At 53.3% G+C, this 23494-nt stretch overlaps 10 protein-coding genes across 10 annotated transcripts; 5 read left to right on the forward strand and 5 right to left on the reverse strand.

Annotated features, from left to right (window-relative positions):
* Window positions 1–1705: 1705 nt before the first annotated feature.
* On the reverse strand, window positions 1706–6594 carry PG985_014993 (nonribosomal peptide synthase GliP-like protein; the record flags this gene model as incomplete). The annotated part of the gene is made up of 4 exons (XM_066834759.1): window positions 1706–2734; window positions 2803–3907; window positions 3958–4031; window positions 4093–6594. 4 exons carry the CDS (start codon window positions 6592–6594, stop codon window positions 1706–1708), a joined length of 4710 nt encoding a protein of 1569 aa, XP_066677369.1.
* Window positions 6595–7012: 418 nt separating this feature from the next.
* PG985_014994 (uncharacterized protein) lies at window positions 7013–7876 on the forward strand (the record flags this gene model as incomplete). Its single annotated transcript, XM_066834760.1, has 2 exons — window positions 7013–7480; window positions 7544–7876. 2 exons carry the CDS (start codon window positions 7013–7015, stop codon window positions 7874–7876), a joined length of 801 nt encoding a protein of 266 aa, XP_066677370.1.
* Window positions 7877–8217: 341 nt separating this feature from the next.
* Window positions 8218–11162, reverse strand: PG985_014995 (uncharacterized protein; the record flags this gene model as incomplete). Its single annotated transcript, XM_066834761.1, has 7 exons — window positions 8218–8380; window positions 8447–8589; window positions 8675–9593; window positions 9665–10237; window positions 10309–10766; window positions 10847–10930; window positions 10980–11162. 7 exons carry the CDS (start codon window positions 11160–11162, stop codon window positions 8218–8220), a joined length of 2523 nt encoding a protein of 840 aa, XP_066677371.1.
* A 296-nt stretch (window positions 11163–11458) lies between these two features.
* PG985_014996 (1-aminocyclopropane-1-carboxylate synthase 7) lies at window positions 11459–12937 on the forward strand (the record flags this gene model as incomplete). The annotated part of the gene is made up of 4 exons (XM_066834762.1): window positions 11459–11632; window positions 11724–11928; window positions 11989–12401; window positions 12470–12937. 4 exons carry the CDS (start codon window positions 11459–11461, stop codon window positions 12935–12937), a joined length of 1260 nt encoding a protein of 419 aa, XP_066677372.1.
* Window positions 12938–13194: 257 nt separating this feature from the next.
* Window positions 13195–14731, reverse strand: PG985_014997 (major facilitator superfamily domain-containing protein; the record flags this gene model as incomplete). The annotated part of the gene is made up of 2 exons (XM_066834763.1): window positions 13195–14249; window positions 14320–14731. The coding sequence occupies 2 exons, from the start codon at window positions 14729–14731 to the stop codon at window positions 13195–13197; spliced, it is 1467 nt and encodes a 488-aa protein (XP_066677373.1).
* A 353-nt stretch (window positions 14732–15084) lies between these two features.
* On the forward strand, window positions 15085–16199 carry PG985_014998 (uncharacterized protein; the record flags this gene model as incomplete). Its single annotated transcript, XM_066834764.1, has 5 exons — window positions 15085–15492; window positions 15558–15571; window positions 15630–15716; window positions 15791–16032; window positions 16102–16199. 5 exons carry the CDS (start codon window positions 15085–15087, stop codon window positions 16197–16199), a joined length of 849 nt encoding a protein of 282 aa, XP_066677374.1.
* A 595-nt stretch (window positions 16200–16794) lies between these two features.
* On the forward strand, window positions 16795–17761 carry PG985_014999 (glutathione S-transferase GliG-like; the record flags this gene model as incomplete). The annotated part of the gene is made up of 4 exons (XM_066834765.1): window positions 16795–16891; window positions 16964–17270; window positions 17364–17447; window positions 17503–17761. 4 exons carry the CDS (start codon window positions 16795–16797, stop codon window positions 17759–17761), a joined length of 747 nt encoding a protein of 248 aa, XP_066677375.1.
* Window positions 17762–18261: 500 nt separating this feature from the next.
* Window positions 18262–19937, reverse strand: PG985_015000 (uncharacterized protein; the record flags this gene model as incomplete). Its single annotated transcript, XM_066834766.1, has 4 exons — window positions 18262–18423; window positions 18446–19472; window positions 19552–19739; window positions 19797–19937. The coding sequence occupies 4 exons, from the start codon at window positions 19935–19937 to the stop codon at window positions 18262–18264; spliced, it is 1518 nt and encodes a 505-aa protein (XP_066677376.1).
* A 367-nt stretch (window positions 19938–20304) lies between these two features.
* Window positions 20305–21319, reverse strand: PG985_015001 (uncharacterized protein; the record flags this gene model as incomplete). Its single annotated transcript, XM_066834767.1, has 2 exons — window positions 20305–20857; window positions 20913–21319. 2 exons carry the CDS (start codon window positions 21317–21319, stop codon window positions 20305–20307), a joined length of 960 nt encoding a protein of 319 aa, XP_066677377.1.
* Window positions 21320–21831: 512 nt separating this feature from the next.
* PG985_015002 (Cytochrome p450) lies at window positions 21832–23314 on the forward strand (the record flags this gene model as incomplete). Its single annotated transcript, XM_066834768.1, has 3 exons — window positions 21832–21852; window positions 21912–22833; window positions 22917–23314. 3 exons carry the CDS (start codon window positions 21832–21834, stop codon window positions 23312–23314), a joined length of 1341 nt encoding a protein of 446 aa, XP_066677378.1.
* Between the last annotated feature and the right edge of the window lie 180 nt (window positions 23315–23494).

Consider the following 23494-nt stretch of genomic DNA (forward strand, 5'->3'; position numbering starts at 1 on the left):
TATAAATATTTTTCGTTTATTTAAAGCGTGAAATAATATTAAAATTATTAAGATAAAAGGTTAACGTTTTAATATTTAAGTAGCTAAGATAAAGTTTTAATATTTAAATAGCTAGGATAAAGTTTTAACCCCGATATCCATATTTTAATATATCGCGCGGACTTATAAAGGGCTGGGTAAATGGTGGAAAGCGATATCGTTAACGATGGGGTTAACGGCCTGGGTAAAGGACGCGATTTAAGTTAATTTTATTTTATTATAACTATATACGCTATTAATATTATTTAAATTAATTATAATTATTATAAAATAGATTTTAATATATAGATAACGTTTTAATAAAGCTTATATTATAGTAAAATATATATTAAATAGATTATAAACGTTTATAATAAAAAAGAATATAATATTATTAATTTTAATTATTATATTAATATTAAGCTTTAATTACCTACGTTATTAAGTTTATTAATAAAAAATAAAGGTTTATATTATTATAATTATAATTATAAAGGTTATAAAGCCGAGCTTTTAATATAATATCTTAAATTTTAAAAAAACTTAAGAAGTTATATTATAGGAACGGTTTTGAGAAAAGAAAGAAGAGGGGATTAGCGGTAGGAAAACCATCGTATCAGTCGAGCCGTATTTCTATAGCCGCCGACCCCATCCCTTATTTAGCTTATCCCTTGCCTGGCTTATTACTACTCCCGGTCCGAATAGGAGGCGGGCCCTCGCGTGTTCTTCACCACCAACTGCTGTTCAGTGGGCCACCCAGACTTTTAGCGCCAACAGCTAGGATAAGCCCTGCACTATAGCAAAGCCCACGTTTTGTTTAATAGGATCAACACTAATGCCGCCCAAAGCGATTTATATGTAAGTTGTTCAGCCTAGTGACAGGTATGTGCTCTCAGAGCACTTAGCTAGACCTGTTTCTTGTTAAAAGACTCCCAGTTGTATCCCTCGCTGCGGCCGGCGAGGCCTCTAGCTCACGGAGGAGTTGTTCGCTTATCTCACGGGTTGGCACATAGGGAGGCTAAAAAACGTCCTCGAAAGGTTGTCCATGAGAAATACAGAGCTTTCCCAACATTCAATGCCTTACCGTCAGGCGATGATAAACAACAAGAATGGTTTGTTCCTCCCTACCCAGCTGGATGGCTCGGTGGTCATAGCTGAATGACAAATGACAGGGTAGGTTATGTGGCAAGGTGCAGCAGATTGATTGCCTGGCAAGGATGCCGGGTTACGGCTCGAGCTAGGCTCGAAGGGGATTATTAGGATGCGGAAGCGAGATTTACATATACAAAAGAAACAGGAAAATAACATGATAAGCCCTTATTACAAGAGACGATAAAAGAAGTACGTTGACGCCTCGCCACGACGTCCAGTTGGAGAGCCTTGACGCCCAGCAAGTTTCCATTGAATATCGGCGTGCCGCTTGGGCTCCCGCCTCCAGCGTGTATCGCATTACAGGAGCAGATATGTGGAAATGTGAGCAATCGCGTAGACGATATAATGAAGCAGTAGTAAAGAGAAAAGTCTTCATACTAGTCGACGCCCACCGAGAGTTCCTCGCCGTGGGTGGTCTGGAGTCCCGTGAGTTCATTGATACTAGTATTTGATCATGTATATAAAGCTTGATAAAGTAACAAATCCAATCCTACACTAGGCACAATAACAATGCAGCCCGTTTTTTTTTTCTCTTTTAGGCGAGATCCAGAAAACTCGCGAACATATCATTCCGGGGGGCGGCCGTAACCACTCCGCCCCCCTGGTGGCTTCCTCGTATGGTGCGCTTAATGGCGGTGCACGACGCATTATCCTCCACCAGCATGGACAAGGCGGTCGTGATACGCGTCACCAACCGGTCTACCGAATCCCCCGAGTGCTGAGTATCGTCGTGCTCGACCCGCAAGGTGACGGTCCCCCTTTCCGAGGCCGTGAACTCGGTCATGAGGGAGAATTTGGACCCTTCGGCCCACGTGTGCCGCTGCCGGACTCCGGGTAGCCCCAGCTTGACGGCATTGTCGGGGTGATGGAACGTCACCATGACGTCGAAAAGTGGCTGGCGGGGATACTGGGGGGTGATGCCGAGGTGCTCCAGCAGCTTGTGCCAGGGCACCGCGTGCGCCAGGGCCGAGTCGGCGCTCCGACGGACGCCGCGCAGGAATTGACCGGCATCGTCCACATCGTCGGTCCCGGGGTAGTGCCGGACCCGAACCGGCAGTGGCTCGAGGAACAGACCGACCGTTTCCATGTCGGCATCACTCGACCGATTCATGAACGGCGTCCCGATGATAATATCCGTCTCGTCTGTCTCGGCCTGTAGGACCAACCCTACTGCGGCCACGGCTAGTTGCTGAAGGGAGACGGCTTCAAACCGGAGCATTCGCGCTGCCAGCTGGTCCGGTAGTTGGTAGACCTTGGACGTGCCTTGGTAGGAAGTTCTCTCGGGCAGGGGGCTGCTCCAGTGGAGTTCCTCATGCCCTTCGAGGTATGTGGACCAAAAGTGTAGGTTGCACATCGGGGCCTCTTCTTCCCAGATGGTACTGTCTTCGTACCGGTATCGGACAGGCGGCAGAGTACCGCCTTCATACTCCGACTTCACCTCTTCCAGAATCACCCTCAGGGTCGTCAAGTCGGCCACGATATGGCTCATGACAAGCGCCAGTCTTTCCGAGGAGATGGATACACGGATGGGCGGCTCGTGGGCGAGATCAAAGGGCTTGTTCACCTCCGTCCACACATCAATCGTCTGGACCAGCTGCGCCGGGGCGGCATCTCGTCGTAAGCGCGCTTCACCATACTTTCGTCGCTGTACCGGCTCCGAAGAATGGGATAGCGCGCCATGACGGCATTCCAAGACCTGCTAAAGGCTCGGGGGTGGATGGAACCGGGTTCAAAGTCCGCCACGAAGCTGACGTTAAAGGCGCTGGCGTTGTTGTGGCTTATGCGATACTTGGCCCACCACTCCTGTTCGATGGGAGAAACCCTCTCGCGGCCCAGTGCCAGATTCCTCTGGACCGCAGGTCTTGTGGCCTCCTGAAGAAACAACTCGAGCTGGGCGGACAGTTCGCCAAGCGACTGGCTCTCAATCACCACCTTCAACGGGATCTTGACGTGGAGCGTCGACGACAGTCTCGCCAGTAGAGCCATCTGGAGCACCGAGTTGCCACCCAGCTGGAGGAAGTTCGACTTGGACCCGATCCGATCCGTCTTCTTCAGCTTGAGCAGCTGCCGCCATATGGAGGCTATTTTGGCCTCGAGCGGGGTGCGAATCTCGCCCTTGTCCGAGGAATGGCGGATGAAGTCGTCCGAGACCATTTCCTTGTAATCCAGCTTCCCGGCCCTGGTCGCGGGGAACTTGTCCACCAGCACAATATGCCTCGGTTGCGCGTAAGCCGGCAGGACCTTGGCAATGGTGGCCGTGACCTTGCCGACCTCGACGGTGCTTGGCTGGATCACGGCGACGAGGAAGTCGGACGACGAGGCAATGGCCACGGCTCGCAGCTCGGGAAGCGCCTGAGCGATCCGGATTTCCAAGTCGTTCAAGTCGAGTCGAAAACCACGCAGCTTCACCTGACGGTCGTTCCGCCCCAAGCACATGATCTCCCCGTTGGGGAGCCAGTATGCTCTGTCGCCCGTCTTGTACGCATGCTCGTTGAGTCCTGGACAGCGGTGGTCGGGCAAGAAGCGCTCCTTGGTCAGGGCGGGCATTCCCAAGTAGCCTCGTGCTACTTGGACCCCGGCCAGCATCATCTCGCCGATCACGCCAGGAGGTACCAGCCGGTCTTTGGAATCCATGATGTAGACCCTGGTCGTAGGGTTTGGGCGGCCGATGTTGACAGCTTCCCCCGGCAGAAGTCTCTTGATGGTGGCGCCGCAAGTACCCTCTGTGGGCCCATACCTGGGGGATATCAATTCATGGACCTGACAGTAACTTGCGTCTTTACTCACATATTGTATAATTGCTTCGCAGCTCCCCAGCGATCGCAAACGCTCTGTTTTACCGGCTCTCCTACTAGATACACCTACGACGATGGTCAGTGTGAAGGCGACGGCAAGGACGTAAGTACTTATAGATTGACTGACATATTTCAAAGCGGGGTAGTCGTCAGGGTCCAGCGCATCGGCCACCGAGGGCGTCAATATGGCCGAGTCCGCCCGCTCCAACGCTTGGAAGACAACGTTCCCTTCGGCAGGGAGAATCAGGGCTGCTCCATGGCAGAGTGCCGAGAAGATCTCGTGTATAGAGCCGTCAAACGCTGGCGACATGACCTGGGAGACCTTGGTGCCCGGCTGGGCAAAAAGCCTAACTTCCAGATCCCGTTGAAACGCAACCAGCCCCTCGTGTAGGCACACCACGCCCTTTGGCGTCCCGGTAGACCCCGAAGTAAAACAGACGTAGGCCGGTGTCGACGGCAGGGCCCTGCTCCGTCGTGGATAGCGGTGGGGACCGTCGTGACAGCGTTTCGCGTCGGCCACTAGCGATTCCACCGACAGTGCAACCTGGCAGCTCGAGGGTATCCGAGCCGGCGACTCCTTTTCGGGGCGGTCGAACAGGAATACCTTGGCTCCCGCCTTGTCGAAGAGGACATCTCGGAGGTGGGAAGGCAATTCGGAGTCGATGGCGCAATACGTCGCGCCCGCCTTGAGAATACCGAAGATGGACACTATCCATGCGATACTCCGGTCCGCATCCACACAGACGACGTCTTCCGGCTTCACATGTCTCGCTAGCTCCGAGGCTACAATGTTAGCCCGTTGGTCGAGTTCGTCGTACGTCAAAGCTATGTCGCCCCTCTCTACCGCCAGGGCGTCGCGTTGCTTGCCAACGATATTTTCGAATAACGTAACCAGATCCTCCGATATGGCCAAGGGTTGCGTCAGCTTCGAGAAGCAGTTTCCATGCCTTCTCACGAATTCGTGATCTTCCGGCCTCATCATCCTCGACTGCGCCACGTCCAGGGTGGTGTCGAGGCGGAGAAAGGACTTGACGGCGTCGCCATAGAGCCTCGCCACCAGATACATGTGCCCCGGCTGGAAATCCTTCAGATTGTAGTGCAGCGAGACCTCTTGGGCGTCTACCAGGATGCTCAAGGGGATGTCATTCGCTTGCTTGGAGGACGGCCGCTCCATCGGGTGCACCGACCCCGGCACTTCGTCGGCGAGGTAAAGGTCAAACTGCATGTTCATGGCCGTCTGGAAATTGCGCACAAATCCGTTGTCGGTGGTGGTCCATTGGTACTCGGACAGCTCGGAGATCTGCTCAAACACATGGGATGCAAGTTGCTTGAGCGTCATGTCTGGGCGTGTGGAGATGGCCAAGGGGAGAGTGTTGACGAATGGCCCTATGGCTTCATCCATACCTGGAAAAGGTAGATTGCGGCCCGAAAGTGCTATACCGAATATGACATTGTCGTTGCTGGCCAAGAACGCCATGACCAAGGCCCATGCTGCATAGTGGATGGTTGCCAGAGTGACGTTGCATTGCTTGGCGATGCCGTCGAGCGTGAGGTAGTCTACCTCGAGCTGGAAGGCGCGCTCCCCGAACCGGTTTTCCTCTAGAGGTTCGATTGGTGACGGCAGTGAAAGTGCAGTTGCGGCCTGAGAGTGAAGTTCCCTCTTCTGGTCCCAAAACGCGTCGCCTTCCAGTCTTCTCTCCTCTCTCAGCCCCTGGAGGCGACTCAGAATCCCGGCAGCCGAAGGACCAGGCGTCACGCACTGCCCCGCCGTGATCTTCCTGAGCTTTGTGATCAGCAACTGGGCTGAATACCCGTCAATCAGTGCGTGGTGGATGGTCCACATCACCACGCTCTTGACAGGTCTGCCCCGCAATGCCAACGTCACCACCTCCCACGAAGAGCTCAGCTCCGTCGAGTTCAGTGGCTCGTCGACCCTTTGGTGAAACTCCCTGCTGTCCTCCGTCTGTAATTCGGTCCAGTCGAATTCGGCGTCTTCCTGAGGTGAGAGCCCCAAAAGGTGATGCGTTCGCAGTATAGGCTCCTGGTGGAATAGGACCTGCCAGGCCGCCCTCACTACCGGAATATCCTTTGGTTCGTAGGTCTCAAAATGCCGAATGATGTTGGTGCCCGGGTTTCGTATGCTCCCGTGTATGAGGGACATTTGAAGCTCGCTAGCCGGGAAGGAGGATGGCCCGGATTGGGCCGGTGAAATACTGGGAGATGTGTTCGGGCTGGAATATACGCCGACACTACTCCGTGTTGATGACGACTTGTCGCTGGGTGGTTGATAAAGGTCGATGCGAAAGTCGATGCCTGCAGCTTCGCTTCGATCGAGCCATGCCCAGGTATCCTGGCGAGGATAGTCGATGCTTGGGAGCACAGTCTCCTGCGAGATGGCAGTCCGACAATCTGAGTGAGATGCCGAATCGATCAATTCCGACAAGGACTTGCTCCGAAGGATGCTGTTGACCTGGAGTTCCACGCCATCCTTCCGGCACTGACTGGCTAGTTTTACGGCGGATAGAGAGTTACCTCCGAGTGCAGGAAAGCTGGCTTCATGGTCAAGGTCCCACGGTGAGAGTTTCAGCACCGAGCAAAGCTCACGATTGATCGTATCTTGTATGTCCATATTGATTTATACTCAACACACCGATGTGTAGGTAAATACAAACCATGTCACCCCACATGCCTTGGGTATGGCGTGATGATATGCTTCTCTGCGATTATTATACTGTGCATATGATCAACACTGTACGGCTTACGTTGGGAATTCTGCGAATCCTAAGCCGTGCGGGATCTCGGCGACCGGTATTTCACTGGTTGGACGGTTGGACCAGTTCGAGGTGCCGAGTCCATTCCGGTCCTCGGCCACCGAAACCAACACAGCGAAACGGTCACCGCTCAATGTTCCATTTGCCCCCAATGAATCTTGCGAGTTCTACTACTGACCATTTTAGTACTACGAACAATGCATGACACTCAGAACAACGTAGTCTGACATCGTCACTCACCACTGACACTGACTGACTGACTTCTCCCTCGCCACCATGGTGGTGATTCGGACATTACCTCCACCCCAAGGGAACATATGGTATCTCGCCTATGGCTCCAATTTGTCATCTTCGAAGTTCATCAAGGACCGGGGCATTCACCCACTCGACGTGGCGGTTGTGAGTGTCCCAGGATTCACTCTTGCGTTGGAGAGCATGGGCTTTCCCTACCGAGAACCATCCTTTGCGACCATCAGGGCCCAAGATTTGCAAGCCGCCCCCAAAGAGAGGGAATTGCTAGGAACGGCCTATCTAGTAACTCCGCAACAGTACAAAAGGATCATCTCCTCCGAAGGTGGCGGAATTGCCTACCGGGAAGATTCCATGCACGCGGTACCTCTCCCGAAGCTTCTAGATCCTGACCAGAAAGAATCGTTTGATGGGTCCGATGATAAGATGCTCGTCCGGACTCTGGTCACTGTCGTGCAGAGGCGTCCACCTCCCAGACCAAGCCAAAGATATTTGGTGCGTATTTGCGCAATCGCCATCGTATTTCAAGAGCATTGCTAATTCGGAACCTCACTCTAGAATCTGATCATCGATGGCGCGGCGGAGGCAGATTATCCACATGAATATCAAGCATACCTGCAGAGCCTGCCGTTCTACAAACCCGCGAAGCAACTGTATCGTCGGATTGGTGCCGCCTTGTTCCTCAGCATCTGGGTGCCGATCATGAGCTTCATGGAGATGATAACCAATTTCGCAATATCGAGTGGTGGCGATGCGTCCGGAAATGCACCTCCAGTGGTGATATGGCTGGTGCGAACTGCGCTCTCTGTCATGTGGCTGCATCATGATTATGTCCACGCTCCCATTTGGGGAAGGGGCGATGGCCTCGAAGAGTCGGGTAGTCGTCTATAACCATTGGCTTCGGCGAGGGTGCCTGTAAAGGTAGATTGCTGTTGATGCCATCTCATTACATCGCACCGAGGATTTCAAGTCGGTGAAAATGTCGTAGCCGAATCACAACAGTCGCGTTTAATACACGTAAATTTTACTCAGACTTGGCGCCAGCGTGAGAGACATCCATCTCTGATCAACAGTGTTAACTTTTCACATGGTACCTGTCTATGGCCAACGACTCACCCAACGCGATGTGCTAGTTGCCACGAAACTATATAGCAATGTGAGGCATATACCCTCAAGCTCGCGGTCAATTCTCCCAAAGAAAAAGAATCACCCGACAGAAAATCCAAAATCCTTCAAATGTTGATCTCATCCTCGTCAGCCTGGATTTGCTTGTTCCACATCTCCAAATACTTCCCCTGTTGAGCAATCAACTGGGCATGTGTCCCCTTCTCGACAACCCTTCCTTCATGTAGGACAACAATCTGGTCAGACTTGATGATGGTGGAGAGACGGTGCCTACCAGACATTGTTAACGTTCCATTACACGGAGAAATCGCTTCAGGGGGAGGCAAGGGCTCTTACGCAATTGTTATCGTGGTCCTTCCCTTGGAGACCAACTCAAGAGCTTCGTGTATCTGCCTCTCAGTCTGGGAATCCAACGATGCTGTAGCCTCGTCAAGCAATAATATCTGGGGTGACCGTAGAAATGTTCTGGCGATGGAAACCTGACGAATTGGAAAACAAGTTGTTAGCAACTGACCAGCGCTTCAAGTCGGCTGAGGTCGGTTGGATACGCGATGATGTTATTACCCTTTGTTTCTCGCCCCCGGACAGCTTCAGACCCCGTTCTCCCACCGAAGTTTCATAGCCCTCTGGGAAGGATAAGATCTTGTCATGGATATTGGCGGCTCGGCAGGCGGCATAGACCTCCTCCTCCGTAGCCTCGGGCTTCGCGTACATGATGTTGTACATCAAGGTGTCATTGAAAAGCACGGTATCCTGGGGCACGATGCCGAAATGTCGTCGAAGATCTTCCACGGTGATGTCCCGGCTATCGACCGCGTCTATTTTGATAGACCCCTTGTCGACGTCGTAGAACCGGAAGAGGAGCTTGAGGATAGTGGACTTTCCGCTGCCGCTTTCGCCGACGATGGCCGTCGCAGTGCCAGGCGCAACCTCGAAACTCACACCACGGAGGGCCGGCTTGCGGGCATCGTATGCGAAATCGACATCTTGAAAGCGGATATGACCTTGACATCGAACAAGCGGTTTTGACCCTGGCTTGTCTACGATGGTTGGCTGTTCGTCGAACTGTGTCATCAAAGCGGGCGTGTTAGTACAGTGAGTGAGGGGCTCAGAGCAGGCTTCGAGGCGAGGAGAACTTGCCAAATCCAGCATGCGTTCCGCATCCACCAGGTTGTTTTGGACTTGTGTGTAAAAGCTTCCAAAGAAGCTCAATGGCGCCTGCAGTTGAGCCAGATAGGTGAGAAGTGTCACAAACCTGGCCACCTTTTGCCGACTCTGCGAGATCTGGAAAGCATCCAAATAACACAGAATCAAGATGCCGATGGTGAAGACAATATTCTGAACCGCGTTCAGCAGGTTCAAAGAGAAGAACACCTTGTATTCGGCGCCCTGGAAGAAGGCCATGAGTTTGCGGAAACGTGTCATCTCTGCACCAATAGCCCCGTTATGATGAACAGTCTCGTAGGAGATTAAGGCATCCGTTCTAGTAGAGTCAGCTCAAGTCTCCCGAAGAGAGAAGCAATCCATTTGCACGGGGAATTGGGGACGACTGACTTGGCTGCTTCCATGGCCCTCTCTCGGTTTGTCATTTCTCTCCGAGCCCGCCCGCGGTATTTGGCCATGTAAATTGTCACGTACAAGTACGTCCATGTGACACAGATGACGACGAGGGCGTGAAAGAAGTCGAACTCGACCATGAAATAGACGGCCGAGATCCAAAGATCGACCACCATGGGAAAGAGCTGAAAGGCAAAGCCGTCGAGGAAGGTATTCAGCGCGCTGCCCTTGCTGAGCGCGCTGGTGACCTCGCCAAGGCGCTTTTTGAGGTGGAAGTCAAGCGAGAGCATGAGAACATGTTCAAAAGAGGCCGCCGTCAACTGCCGGTAGGTCAACTGGCTGATGGGGATCCACAGAAGGGCGCGAATGGAGCCAATGACGCCTTGCTGGCCCTGCAGACCCCGGAGGAGGACATAGAGCAGAATCTGGAGGTGGGGTATCTCGCCCGGCCCCATCTCGGACACGACAATGCCCAGCTGGTGCGGCACGAGGATGTTCACGATGCGTTGCAGAACCAAAAGCCCAAAGCAGAACAGGGCTCGGAACTGCAGGGGGCGTGAAGTCGATGGCCTTTGATCGTTAGTCGCCAGTGGGACAGACAGCAAGCCTAACTTTGGACAGTAGACTGAGACTCAACTAACCAAAGGAACGGAAACAGCTTGCTGAAGCCAGAGACATAATCTGTCCACTCGGTATGCTGCGCGTCGTATGACTGCGAAGTGGCCGCTCCATTGACAAGATTATCCTTGGCCGTGCCGTATGCCGAAGGCATGGTATTGCTACCGCTTGGGATGAGCCTCTCAGTCTCCCCGGAGCCATCAGGCGACCCCCATCGCAGAACACGTGGAACCCAGAATACCATGAGCATGGTTGCAAGCACCACCGTGCGGCCAACGGAGAGGCATAGTTGCGCGGCCTCGAACCCTGTGCTTCCATGCGGGATGCTGGAAATGGCCCGGACTTGCAGTGCGGCAAGGGAAAGTTCGAAGGCAAACGACACTAGCCATGCGTTGGCATTCCAAACGGCTGGGGAATAGGGCCCATCCGCATCCGGGAGTAGACCAGCGGTGTGGAATGCGCAGACGCCAAGGATGGAGGACTGCGATGAGTGATTCATGTAATCAGTCACGGTAGACGGTAGAACCTCTTGAACGGTGGATTCCCAGCGTCGTCACTTACCAGATACTGGGTCGACGACCACCAGGCGACTGGCGACTCTAGCCCCTTGGCGACGGTCCAGCACAGGATGGCGGCGGTAGCGGCCTGTATGAGAATTAGGCATGCCCAGCATTCCGGAACGTAAACAGCTTACCAGCGACAGGCAGAGAAATGCATGGAGGAGATGCGCGACGTGTCGGTGTGCAAACCCCTGCGGTTTGATTTGGGTTTTACGATCTCTTCTCCAAGTCGAGATCAAACGAGTTGTCATGTAGACAACGCACAAGAGGATGGGGTACGCGTCCAACCATCTGCCGGGGGGGTCTGTAATTGCCATCGTGTCGCGAATCACTTGGTTACCACTGGAAACTGGAAGATACAGAACCACCATACTCAAAAGTCGCCATGTTTTGATCGGCTTTCCTAATACGTGAGAAGTTGACTCATCGGCTCGGAACAGCCCGCCCAACTCCCGGCGACCGGGCACCGGTCGGTGCCCCCACCCATGGGCCAACAACCAGGATTGCATAAAGATCACGTAGAACTTTCTAGTCCTTCGGTCGCAACTCTAAGCAAAGACGGCAAAGCTTAGAAGGGTTCGAAAAAGAAACCAATTCACTATCAGGGATCAAGATGGCCACCGCAATGGGGCTGTCGGTTCGCGGCGCAGCAAACGTAGACGCCATCCTCCCAAGAATTAGCGAGGCGGTAGAGGAGAGAGCCAAGAAAGAGAACACCAATATCGATCTCGGCACTTCTGAGAATTGGCTCATCCGGGAAGAGTTGATCGCGCTCAGCAAAGATGCTGTGCGCGACGGGCTCCTACCCAAGGCAAGAGAAGCCCTTTCTTGTTTCTGTGCGGATTCATGCTACAGCCACTTACACAGCGAAAATGTAGCATTTGTCCTATCCCGATGGGTTCGGAGGGGATTCATCCCTCATGGAAGCACTGGCCGACTTCTTCAACAGGTACTTCAAGCCTGTACTCCCCGTCGTCCCCACCCATCTTGCCACTGCACCGGGGGCAGCGGCCTCCCTCGATGCATTGCTCTACAATATCTGCCAGCCAATGGACGGAGTACTGGTCCCCGGACCTTTTTGGAGTAAGTCAGATGCAGTCCTAGCAAATCACGTAATTAGCGCTAAAGTTGCCACGTGCGCAGATGGGTTTGACTGGTTGTTCACCGTTCGATCAGGAGTCCAGCCAGTCACTGTGAACGTCGACAACTTGGAAGAAACGTTCACAGCCGGCCTCATTCCGAAGCTCGAAGCCGCCTACAAACATTCTGAAAACCCGATAAAGGCCTTGGTGTTCACTAACCCGCACAATCCTTTTGGGCAGTGCTATCCCAGAAGCGTAATCGAGGAATGTATCAAATTCTGCGACAAGCATAAGATTCATTTCGTGTCGGACGAAGTCTATGCAGTGTCTGAACTCGACAACCCGAGTTCCACAAGCCCTGTGCCCTTCATCTCTGCTCTAGCAATCGACGCTGCAAGTCTTGGGTGTGATCCCTCCAGGGTGCACGTGATTTGGAGCATTAGCAAGGACTTTGGCTCCAGCGGATTTCGCATGGTACGACGATTCCAAAGTGGAAACACATCTGGATATTGAAGATCTAACTACTGACAAGCACTCTGTAGGGATGCTGCGTAACGCAGCACAATAGGGCCATGCAAGTAGGCGTCGCGTTGGCTGCGAACACACAAGTGTCTTCCCTCACGGCAATCTTCACGACCGCCCTCCTCAACTCTCCCAAGTTACCCTCTTTGCTCGAGATCAATGCATCCAGGCTTGGGGATGCATACAATACGGCGAAGTCAGTATTCGACCGTCTTGGTTTGCGCTACATCCCCGTCAGTCACGGTCCCTTCATCTTCGTCAGAATCGCTCCGGACGCTACGTCCTGGGAAGAAGAGTCGCTGGCAATCTCGAGCTGCAAGGAGATGGGCGTGGTGCTCAGTCCTGGCAAAGCGTATCACATCGTGGAAAAAGAGAAGGGTTGGGCAAGACTCACGTTTGCCATCAAGAATGACCAGCTGGAAGAGGCTTTGCGGAGACTAGAAGCTGGGCTGGCTTTGTTCCACAAGAGACGTGATTTGAAGAATTAAGCATGGCTCGAATGTTTGCAGAGGAAGCAGGAACTTCCTACTCAAGTTAGCTAGTTCAAATTGTATTCAGTCCCAGTTTAATAGATTCGTCAATATCCCCGATATGAAAATTGCAAGTGAAGCTGCCATTTCCCAATTTAGGCACGCAGCGAAGGACGAGAAGCGCAATATATGTATGTCTATTAGAATTCCGCAGATTATGAAGGACGAAATCCGGGTTATGAATTAAAAATCTCTTTCTCAAGTCCCAAATCAAACTACATGTCGCGAAATTTAGAGACTTTGCTAAAGAAACTCCCAAGTAACGTCAATGTCGCAATGCCCAATGAACAAGACGCTGCCACAAACACCATTTCTTCTCCCCACCAACTCTGGACCGACCCCAGCACAACTGGGGATAGCAGGCCTCCCATGCTTTCCATCAAAGACAGACTGGCCACCGCTGCTGTCCGGTCCTTGGCAAGGGATATCCCCAAACTCTTGATAAAACTTGGTGCAGCCAAGCCCAGTGCGATGACTACCACGCAAGGAAATATCTGCCATCCCTGCACCGTCAACATAAGACAGGGAACGGCGAGGAGCTGGATGACCATGCATACCAGAGCCCAACTCAGGTCGTGCGCACGAGTCTTTCGGGCATCTTGGCTCCCGAATATGCTGGTATCGTGTGTAGGGCTTTGGGTTGACGGGGCATTTTTCTGGTGCCATGCTCGAATCTTGGGTACGACATAGGACACGATCGCTAGATACAGCGCAGAAACAGCGGCGGCAACTGAGATGACGTATCCGTTTTCTCTCCCGGTGAAGTTAAACTTGACCGACGTGTAGACCATGATGGCGGGGAAAATGTAGGCTTGGGCGGTGTTGCATAGAAGCAGAGCTAGGCCAGGGAGGATGGTAGATGGCTCGGAATACATGTTCAGCAGTGGCCGGAAAACGAAGTACGTATAGCGAGCCGCCATCGATCTCTCGCCTGATGGAGGGTCACGGCGGTCTTGTTGAGACGGGTGATGCTCCGGGGTTGTTGCTGCCACCACGGGTACGAACAAGCCAAGATAGAGCAAAGATGCGGCGAATATCGCAAGCGCCATGATGAAGCTGGAAAAGAAGTTGGGTAGAAGACCGGCAATAGTCGAACTCAGGGACATGCCCAGCATGTAAAGGCCTAACGAGGTCCCCATGAGGCGGGAGATTTTTCGGTGGTCTGAGACGGACACAAAGATGGCTCCGAGGTTGAAATGGAGAAGGTTATCCGTGGCGAATCCCTCGAATATTCGACCGACGAATGCCAGCAGAATGCTTCTATAAGTGACTGATTGGATGTTAGTGAGGCACCGACCAGGAGATCGACGGCAGGAAGACGATGGAATGAATTTGCTCACCTGCCACGGCCAGAACACCGATACTCGAAGCCCGGGAAACGAGCCATATTGAAAGCCCCAGCTTGGGATTAAACCGGATGGTGTGTTGGAGAGGCCCCAGGATTACCACACCACAGACGTTGGCGATGGCGGTGGAAATAGCCAGGGACCCAGCAAAAGCTCCCTTTTCCCCTTGGGAGCAATGTGCTGGATCAACGCACATGATGACGCCATAGGCATAAACCGTCGTTGCGGATGTAGCAGCCATTCCAACTGCCGCCGAGAGGGCGAGGAAAAGCACACGATGGACATGTTCCTTCGGGACAACCCACAGTATCGGCTGCGTTATCGTCCGTCCGGGGAGAAGTGGTGTTTGTGCAGCCGCTATTTCGTCATCCGCCGCGGCGGTTCCGCTCACTTGCGATGCAGGCATTTCTCGGCCGCGACTACCTCAGCGAATCGAAGAATACCCAAAAGCTGAAGTTTACGTAGACTTGGATGTCTCGCTGATGGAACTATGTCTCGTTCTCGAAGCAGGGACGAGACAAGGTCCCTAAGCAGAGCCCGGCTGCCGCCCGGCATATGAGTGATATGCGCACCAGTAGTAAATGACCGGGCACCGAAAATCGGTCTTGTAAAGAAAAACCTCCATACGATGGCGTCTCCTATATAGGCACAGGCAGAGTGCGTAGCTAATGGTTCTCCCTAGACGCCATTCGCTGCTACCATCTAGAACAGTACATTCACCCTTGCCCTTTATCAGAGACCCGGGTACATTTCGCTGCCATGGCTATTGTCGAAAGCACCATGTCCTTCCTACAGCCATGGGATGGGAAAAAGGGCAATCCGTACGTCCGAGGTGCTCCTGCCGAAGGCTTTGAGACACTCAATTACTCGAACCAAGAGTACGAGGTGAAGATCACGGACGCTCGGCCGAACAAGGGCGAATACACCATCGACACGCACGGGTTCGCCTACCACGATGACCCGTACATCGACGAGGCCATCTTGGAGGTATTGAGAACCAACGATAAAGCCGAAGTCTCGGACAAGTACTACCCCATGGTGGAGCGTTTGGTCAAGGAGAAAACCGGAGCCACCAAAGTCGTCGTCTTCGACCACACCTTACGCCGGCGACAGCCCGCACTGGCCAAGACGGACAATCCCAACGGCAAAGAGCAACCCGCAAGCCTGGTGAGTGACGAGACGAAAAGCTCTGCTACAGCTATCTTGATCTAACCGGAGACGACGGTGTACAGGTGCATTGCGACCAGTGAGTGATCAACTTCCCGAGTCGCTTGACTCAAATTCAGACATGCTGAAAATACCAGATCTCCGGTGGGTGCCATCCGACGCGTCCACCGACACCTGGGGCAGGATGCAGACCGACTGTTGCAGGGCCGCGCCCAGATCATCAAGTAAGTAGTTGGCCGGTCTCCAGGTAGGTAAGACGCGGGGTCCCAAGCATTCCCGCTGACGAGTTTGCCATCAGCGTGTGGAGGCCTCTGCGGGGCCCAGTGGAGGAGTGGCCGCTGGCCACCATGGACGGCCGCAGCCTGCACAACGACAACGTGCACCCCACCAACATCTTCAAGCACCAGTACGACCTCCAGGGCCAGACCGTCAGCATTTCGCATTCGCCGGAGCAATGCTGGTACTACCTCAAGCACCAGAACACCAACGAGGTCACGTTCATCAAGATATGGGACAGCAAGGAGGACGTCGAATCAAAGCGTCTGTATACCCCGCCGAGGCCGAAGGGAACCCACTGGATTTGTCGCTGACAAGCTTACTCATACATAGTCTGCGCTCATTGCGCATTCCCCGATCCGGACAGCCCGAAAAACGCCGCTTTGAGGGAAAGTATGGAAGTCCGATGCATCGTTTTCTACGAGGTGTGATGGGATGTTTTCATAGCGAGAGTGACACTTGCGCCAAGGATTGGTGTTAGGGCAGGAATGCAAGAACCAGTGTGGGCAAGCATCTGAGAAAAATTGGATCTATTTCTTTCCGCCGTAGCCAATAAAAGCATGTCCAATCGATTTCTGTTCATTTCCTCACCACATCGCTGCTTACGAAGATTTAGGCCACGTTTCATTTCTTAGGGCCTCGAGACTCCTAAGGCCCTTCGAATTAGGGGTTTCAAACCAGTGATAGCCATAATGTCAATAAGCTGATAACCTGTAGCTAGCTAATGTTTCGAATCACCGGGCACTGGTTGAACTCGGCACAGCAATCGGCGTCCACTGACGGCCCGCTCGGTCCCCGTCTCGGCCCCCGTCTCGGTCTCCGTACGAAGACCCGACCAATCAAGTGCAAACATCGCCTTGATTCGCCAAACATTTGGGCTTGATTGACTTTCTCCTGTTCATGGTCGGTTGTGGGTTCCACGTGGTGCAAACCCTTCCCTGATTATTTGTCATAGTCTGGCACTTCCTCCACCCATGCGTCGCTAGTTCCAGACACGCAATAGCTGCTGATCTGGATATCCCGACAATGATGAACAGTGCAGAGATGGAATCCAAAAAGAATGGAGAAGTCATCATGGGAGATATGGAATACGATGGGAGAGTGATTCTTTACATCATCAAAGGTACGGGCGCAATCGCCTAACGCTGTCTCCGTTGCGCACTCCAAAGCTAAAGAAACTTCTGGTTGTTTCAAGCCGATGAGACCTCTTACATCAACTACATCAAGCCTCTGATACTGGCCGAGGAGCTGCAGTTCCCCCACGTGCTGTCGTGCATCGACACGAGAGACGAATGGTTCTATGCCATTCACCCCGAACGGATGGTGCCATCACTGAAAGATGAAGACCCGGAGACCGGTGAGGGGGTCATCGTCTTTGAGGGCACAGCGTGCCTGCAGTATCTAGCCTTTCGGTTTGATACCGATGGCATCTGGAGTGGCAGGACGGCTTTCGAAAAGGGGAATGTCCTCGCTTGGACCGCCTACCAGACCGCGGGGCTGGGGTAGGTATTATTCTGACCCACGGGGCGCATGTCCCTGCCCATCCGCCCTCTCTGCTAGATTGTGAATATTGACCGATGCATTCCTGATCCCAGGGCGACGGCCAAGTACTGGCTCTATTTTCTGCGCGGTTACCCCACGAGGAAGGAATCGGTCCAGCTCCCGAGGACCATCGCCAAGTGAGTCATACACCTGATGCATAGACCATGCTGAGCTAATCGTGTTATTCCGCAGACTACATGCGAATGTGTTGAAGCAGTGGGACATCATGGAGAAACGCCTCGGCCAACCTGGCCAGCTTTACGTCGCTCTCAAGGATCGACCTACCATCGCGGATCTCTCGTACTTCCCATTTGCCATGCCTTGGATGTTTGGTTTCTTGGGGGTGGACATCAAGGACTGGCCTCATATACAGGCGTGGAGTAAGCGTATGTTGGAGCGCCCTGCTGTCATGAAGGTCATGCAAGACGCTCCAAAGTATGGGCATGTGTAAGCTCCTATCATAATTGAAGTTCCATCACAAGGCTGCTTCTGGGCTACTGTTGCAGCACTTGACGATGGACCAGCGAATATACTATGCAGTGCAATTTTGAAATGATTTATTTCCGGTGAATCTTCATCTCTTGAGTGCAACATGTCTTATGGATACGGCTACGGAGTGTTAGATTTGGGTAGCGTTGGGTTATCGCTCGGCATTAGAGCTTGACGTGGAAGGAAGAGAACCCTCTTGATTGTGTCGGAGGAAGATAGTAAGTAAGTGCCGGCATAGAACTCCTTATTTCATGGACCTCATGATGCCGCCTGGAGATTCAGCACAGGAACCAGCGAAGCAGTCTAGTAAGTGAATTATATAAGTGAAATTCTACATCCATCTCCCCAGATCCCATTTATGCTCCAGTCAGTAGTGCGCATGGTGCGGATGGATTGATCGTGTTATGAACCCATATGCCGCTCTTTCTCTTTCCATACAATCCTTCTGGGTTTAGAGGTTGTCTACTTCCTAGTACATTGAATCTGCATCTTGGGGTGATTAATCCATGTCTCCGGGTCCCTGGCCCAGCCACTCGTCTTCTCGAGAAGGCTCAGTCGGTAGTGCTCGACGATGTGGACAATCAGTTGCCGGGTGATGATATCAGCAACGTACTTGCCCATGCACTGCCTCGGGCCAAAGCCGAACCGCCAGAAGTGGTATCTCATTTCCAAAGCCCCCTTCTCCAAAAACCGCTCGGGGCGGTAGGACGCGGAGTCGGGGCCCCCAGAACTCATGGCGGACATTGAGCCCATATGAGTCGACGATGAAATCCACCCCGCCAGGTATCATGTAACCGTCGACAACGCGTGGTGTCGGGGCAGACTGCGGGACCGAGAAGGCGGCAAGGGGCCGGAGACGGGATGACTCGGATACGCAGGCGGCCAGGAGCGTCGAGTTGCTCAGGATGTATTGCTGTCGGGATTTCTCGCCCGCCAGGTGCGTCGCCAACTCTTCGACGAGCAGTTTCTGGTACTGCGGATATGCTGCCAAGAAGACCAGGTTCCAGGAGATGGCCCCGATGGTGACGTCTAGGTTGGCATAAAGCGACTCGTCCAATGTTTGCAACATCTGGTCCATGGTGATGCTCCCCGTCAGCACTCGATCGTAGAGATGCACGATGGGCGGTGCCTCAGGCTTGGACGCTTTCCTAAGGGAGTACAATCCATCATTGAAAGATCGCCATCGACCTTGGAATTCCGCGAGGAGTTGGTTGGCCTGGGTCGGGAGGTATCGCGAGAAGGAGAACCGGGAGACCCCGCCCGCAATGACCTTCCTGAACAGCGCTTCGCGCAGAGGAGCAAGCTCCCGGAGGTCCTGGGTCATCTGGGGACTGAGCTCGCCGTATATTATCTCGGCAACGACCCAGAATGGGAGTAGCTTCAGATCCTCTGCTGGGTCCAGGAGCCCCCGGTCAAGCGCTCCATGAAGGTGGAGGTCTTCCATATACCTGATGACATGCTTCTCTACCATATCCACGTAGTTAGAGGCATTTCGTCGCAGAAACGGTTGCTCAATGGCAGCTCGCACCGCCTTCCATTCTTGCCCACTTATTAGACCAAGGCATTTCCCCAGCACCTGGCCCATGAGATAGCCCGAGTTGTTGTTGACTGCCTTGAAGTGTTTGTCGGAATCCTTGAAGATGGTTTGGAGTTGGTCAGGCCGTGTGATGACTCTGTAACCATGTCAGTCCCGGCCTCCATCCATCATGCTGTCATTCCGGGGCGTGAAAAGCAAAAGGATCGAGCACGGACATCTCGCCCCGCATACCGGACCATATCCGATAAACTGAGCCGTATTTGGTTTCCCACCGTTCGCTGTTCTCGAGCCCTTTCAGAAACTTTCCCACGTCCCCCTGCCCATTGGGAAACCGGTATGGGCAAGTTGGAATGTTTCTGTCAAGATCGGTATGGCGTATGGGGTATCTCCAGAGGAGGTATTCCTGGGTGGCGTATCACTTAGAAACAATCTATGTCGAGGATGATCAGTGGTATCTTACATTGATTCCAGCCGAGAGCAAATCATTCAAACGGCTACGGACTCGTGGACTGCTCAAGGATAGTGCAAGCACACTCAAGGGCAGTATCACCCAGATTGCGCCTGTGTACGAAGGGCTGAGGAGGAAAAACGGTTGAAACATTGTGATCAAAGAGCTAGTAGTCACTGACTGGTAGCAATGTAATTAGTCTCCCTGTTGAGAAGATGGAAAGGATGTTACCTCTGGTGGTATATCAGTATATAGGGTTGTAGGGATAATAAGGCTTAGGTTCAACGGTACGGCAGCCGATTAACCGGACACCGGCTGTCATGGCGCCAAACAGCACGAACATGGATTATCCTGAGGCCAGATTCCAGCCGATACAACCGACACGAAAAGGAAAGTTATTACATCCTTGAGAATCTTGTAAAAGCAGTACGATCAAGTCTAGAAGGTCGTGTCCAGCGTCGTAGCAAACAGGATTGATATTCATCTGTAGCGAGAGGCGTAGAAGGTAGGTACATGAATCTCAAGAATCGATTTCCATCTGAAGTTGTGCAGCTAGCCCCGCACACGCAAATGACCCCATGCTCAGGGCGTGGACAAACACTTTCTGCGGCGAAGCGCAATCGCCAATGGCAAAAACCCCCTTCTCGCTGGTCTCATGGAATGGGGCTGTGACCTTGATGATTTCGTGTCCGAAAACCAAAGCTTCGAGGCCGAGCTGCTGTGCAAAGTCCCCGTTGACTCGCATTTGGGGCTTGTGAACAAGGAACCCCTCGGTGAAAGCCGTCCCGTCTTCCAGTTGGACTGTCACCGACGACTCGTTAGGCTCTTTAGCCAGGCGACTAATCTTCCTGTCCTCCAGAACAATCCCGTCACCATGAGGCTCCACGATATCTTTCAATTGAGAAAACAAATCCCCATTACCATCCGTATAGATGCGTACTTGCTTTGAGAGCTGCTTGGCCTGTCTCGAAAGGCGAGAGCACGCCATCTTGGTGGCGCAATCTCCGATCCCAAGAACCCCTACCGTGCTCTGGTTTCGTTCTTCGAACCCTTGACTAGTTAGGCAGTGAAAACTATAACCGTGGTTAGCCGCTGTAGGAAGCGTCGGGGGGGGGGGTTCGCACTCACATTCCGGTGACCCAGCACTCCTTATAACCGTCGATGTCGGGTAATATGTCAGATACCCCGGTGGCCAAGACAAGCTTCCGACCAGTCCACGTCCGTCCTTCGGTATCTGCGACTTGAAAGCGCGAGGCAAAGCCGGCTAGCCTAGTCGCCTTGGTTACGGTGGCAGAAACTATGGTGGTCGTGCTGTATCTCGCCAACAGATCCTTCTGCATCTGGAGGCGAACTGACGATGGATTCTGATGATCCCATCCAGCGGCTCCGTGTAGGTATGGCAGCGCCGCATTTCGATATTTTCCCGAGTCAAAGACCACGACCGTGTGCAAGGACCTGGCCAGGTTCACAGCGGCCGAGAGACCAGCTGGACCGCCACCGACGATGAGGACGTCATAGATTATGTCGACCGTCATGGTATGTTTCGCTATAATGCCTCACAGGTTCATTATCAAAGTCCGAACCTGTACCTTAGATGGTATTTCGATCAAATACTCCTCATCTGGTAGCAGCTTCGTGTGCTGGCTTCGGACTTGGTCCAACTCGGCCTCCGTCGGTGGCCTCCGACGGAGGCCACTGCTCCCACGCCTGTACCCAGGTACCTACCTTTAGTCTACGTAAGGTCAGGTGACATATTTGATGCCTCAAACACAACTAGAGACATCTACTACTCTCTCCCGTAGGAACTCCATGCAAGCTAACGGAACCTCATTGAATGCCTCCTGGTGCCATGGCGACCCTACAGTTATGGGAGACGTTACTGGGCCGCGTTGGGCCACTCCGCGGCGCCTTTGTTACTTTCTTTGCGGTTTTTCTTGGGGCATACTGGCTTCGGAGCCTCATTTTCAGACTGATCGGCCAGGCATTTCCGCCATTGCCGGACCTGCCTTCGATGCCGAAGCCAGTGGGCCATGACTATAGGGAAACAATGCGACAGGGAATGAAAAAGGTGGGCTGGTATTGTCGTCACCACACCACGCTTGCATTGCTGACCTTTGTCACACACAGTACCGGGGCCAGGCTTGGCTCATGCCCTTCCAGGAACCCACCGTGATCCTCCCGCCCGACTCCCTCGAGTCGCAGGTGAAGAAGATCCCGGAGCCCGACCTGACTCTCAACGGCAACATGTACCGGCGTTTCTTTGGCCGCTACACGCAGATAGGGACCGACGACGACGAACTCATCGCTGCGCTGCGCAGAGATCTGACGCACAACGTGCCCAGCCTGTCCCGCCTCATGGCCGAGGAGGTCGCGTACGGATATGACCACGTAGTCGGGCCCCTCGCCGATTGGAAGCCGTGCCCGACCTACCATACTATGCTTCAGATCGTGGCGCTCACCAGCGGCCGCGTCTTCGTCGGCCTGCCGCTCAGTCGCGACCCGGCGTGGGTCCGCGCGTCCATCGAGCACACCACCAGCAGCGTACACCTGTCCGACAAGCTCCGCGCCTACCCGCCGTGGCTGCGGGCATGGGTCGCCCCCTTCCTCAAGGAGCGGAAGCAAGTCCAGGCCGTGCAGGACACGTTCGGGCGGCTGCTAGAGCCTGTCATCGCCGCGGCCCGGCTTGGCGCCGCCGAGGGGTCCGCACGCAATGGGGGAGCTAAGTCGGAGAGCCGTCAGGAGCTTGGCCGCATGACGAATTGGCTTCTGGTGCAGTATGCAAGAAATTCGGCCGCGGCAGGCACGGGCCGGATTGTGCGAGACCACTTGACGCTGGCTTTTGCCGCGGTCCACGTTGCCAGCATGGTGCTGACTCACGTCTTGCATGATCTCGCCACGAGACCGCAGTACCTGGGTATTTTGCGGAACGAGTTGGAGACAGAACTCCAAGCCTGCAGTGGAAATGTTCTGGACAGCAGGGCCCTGGGCAATCTCGTCATAATGGACAGTTTCATCAAAGAGTCACTTCGGATGAACCCTCCTGGAGTCAGTAAGTTGTTCCGGAGCAACCCGTCCCTCTCGAACGGAAAAAGAGCTTGATGGGAAGCTAATAGCGAGTGCCTCTGTATCTAGTTTCATGGTTCAGGTTGACAACCGTGCCTATCCATTTATCCAACGGCCAGGTGATCCCCGAGAACACCATGGTGGCTTACTGCAACCCACGGTTCGACCCGGCGGTGGACAAGACCCTGGACGATCCGGAGGTTTTCGACGGCTTGAGGTTTGCGCGGACCGGGTCGAAACTGGAAGCGCTCAGTGTCGACTCGTTGGCTTTTGGTTACGGAATCCACGCCTGTCCCGGTCGGTCGTTTGCCGTGGCGGAGCTCAAACTTATCGTGGCGCATTTGATTCAGCACTACGACATACGCTTGCAGGCGGGGAAGACCAGGCCGGAGAATATCCCGCTTGACTTCCAGCTGATTCCAAACCCCGAAGGTAGGGTGCTGCTTCGATCAAGGGTTAAGCAATAAATCCTGAAAGGTCGTGTTTATATATCATCATTTAGATAGATTGTATGTGAAAGAAATACCATTACCGTTACTTACCCAAATCTATCATAATGCATTCTGTTGCAGTGGCAGGGGTACGCCCCTTCTTTCCGCTAGCGGGCTTAGCTAGCTATTCTTTTGTGTATATTGTATAAAGTAGCC

This window comes from Apiospora marii (genome assembly GCF_038362585.1).
Source record: "Apiospora marii strain CBS 49790 chromosome Unknown utg000012l_segment0_segment0, whole genome shotgun sequence".
NCBI classification, from domain to species: domain Eukaryota; kingdom Fungi; phylum Ascomycota; class Sordariomycetes; order Amphisphaeriales; family Apiosporaceae; genus Apiospora; species Apiospora marii.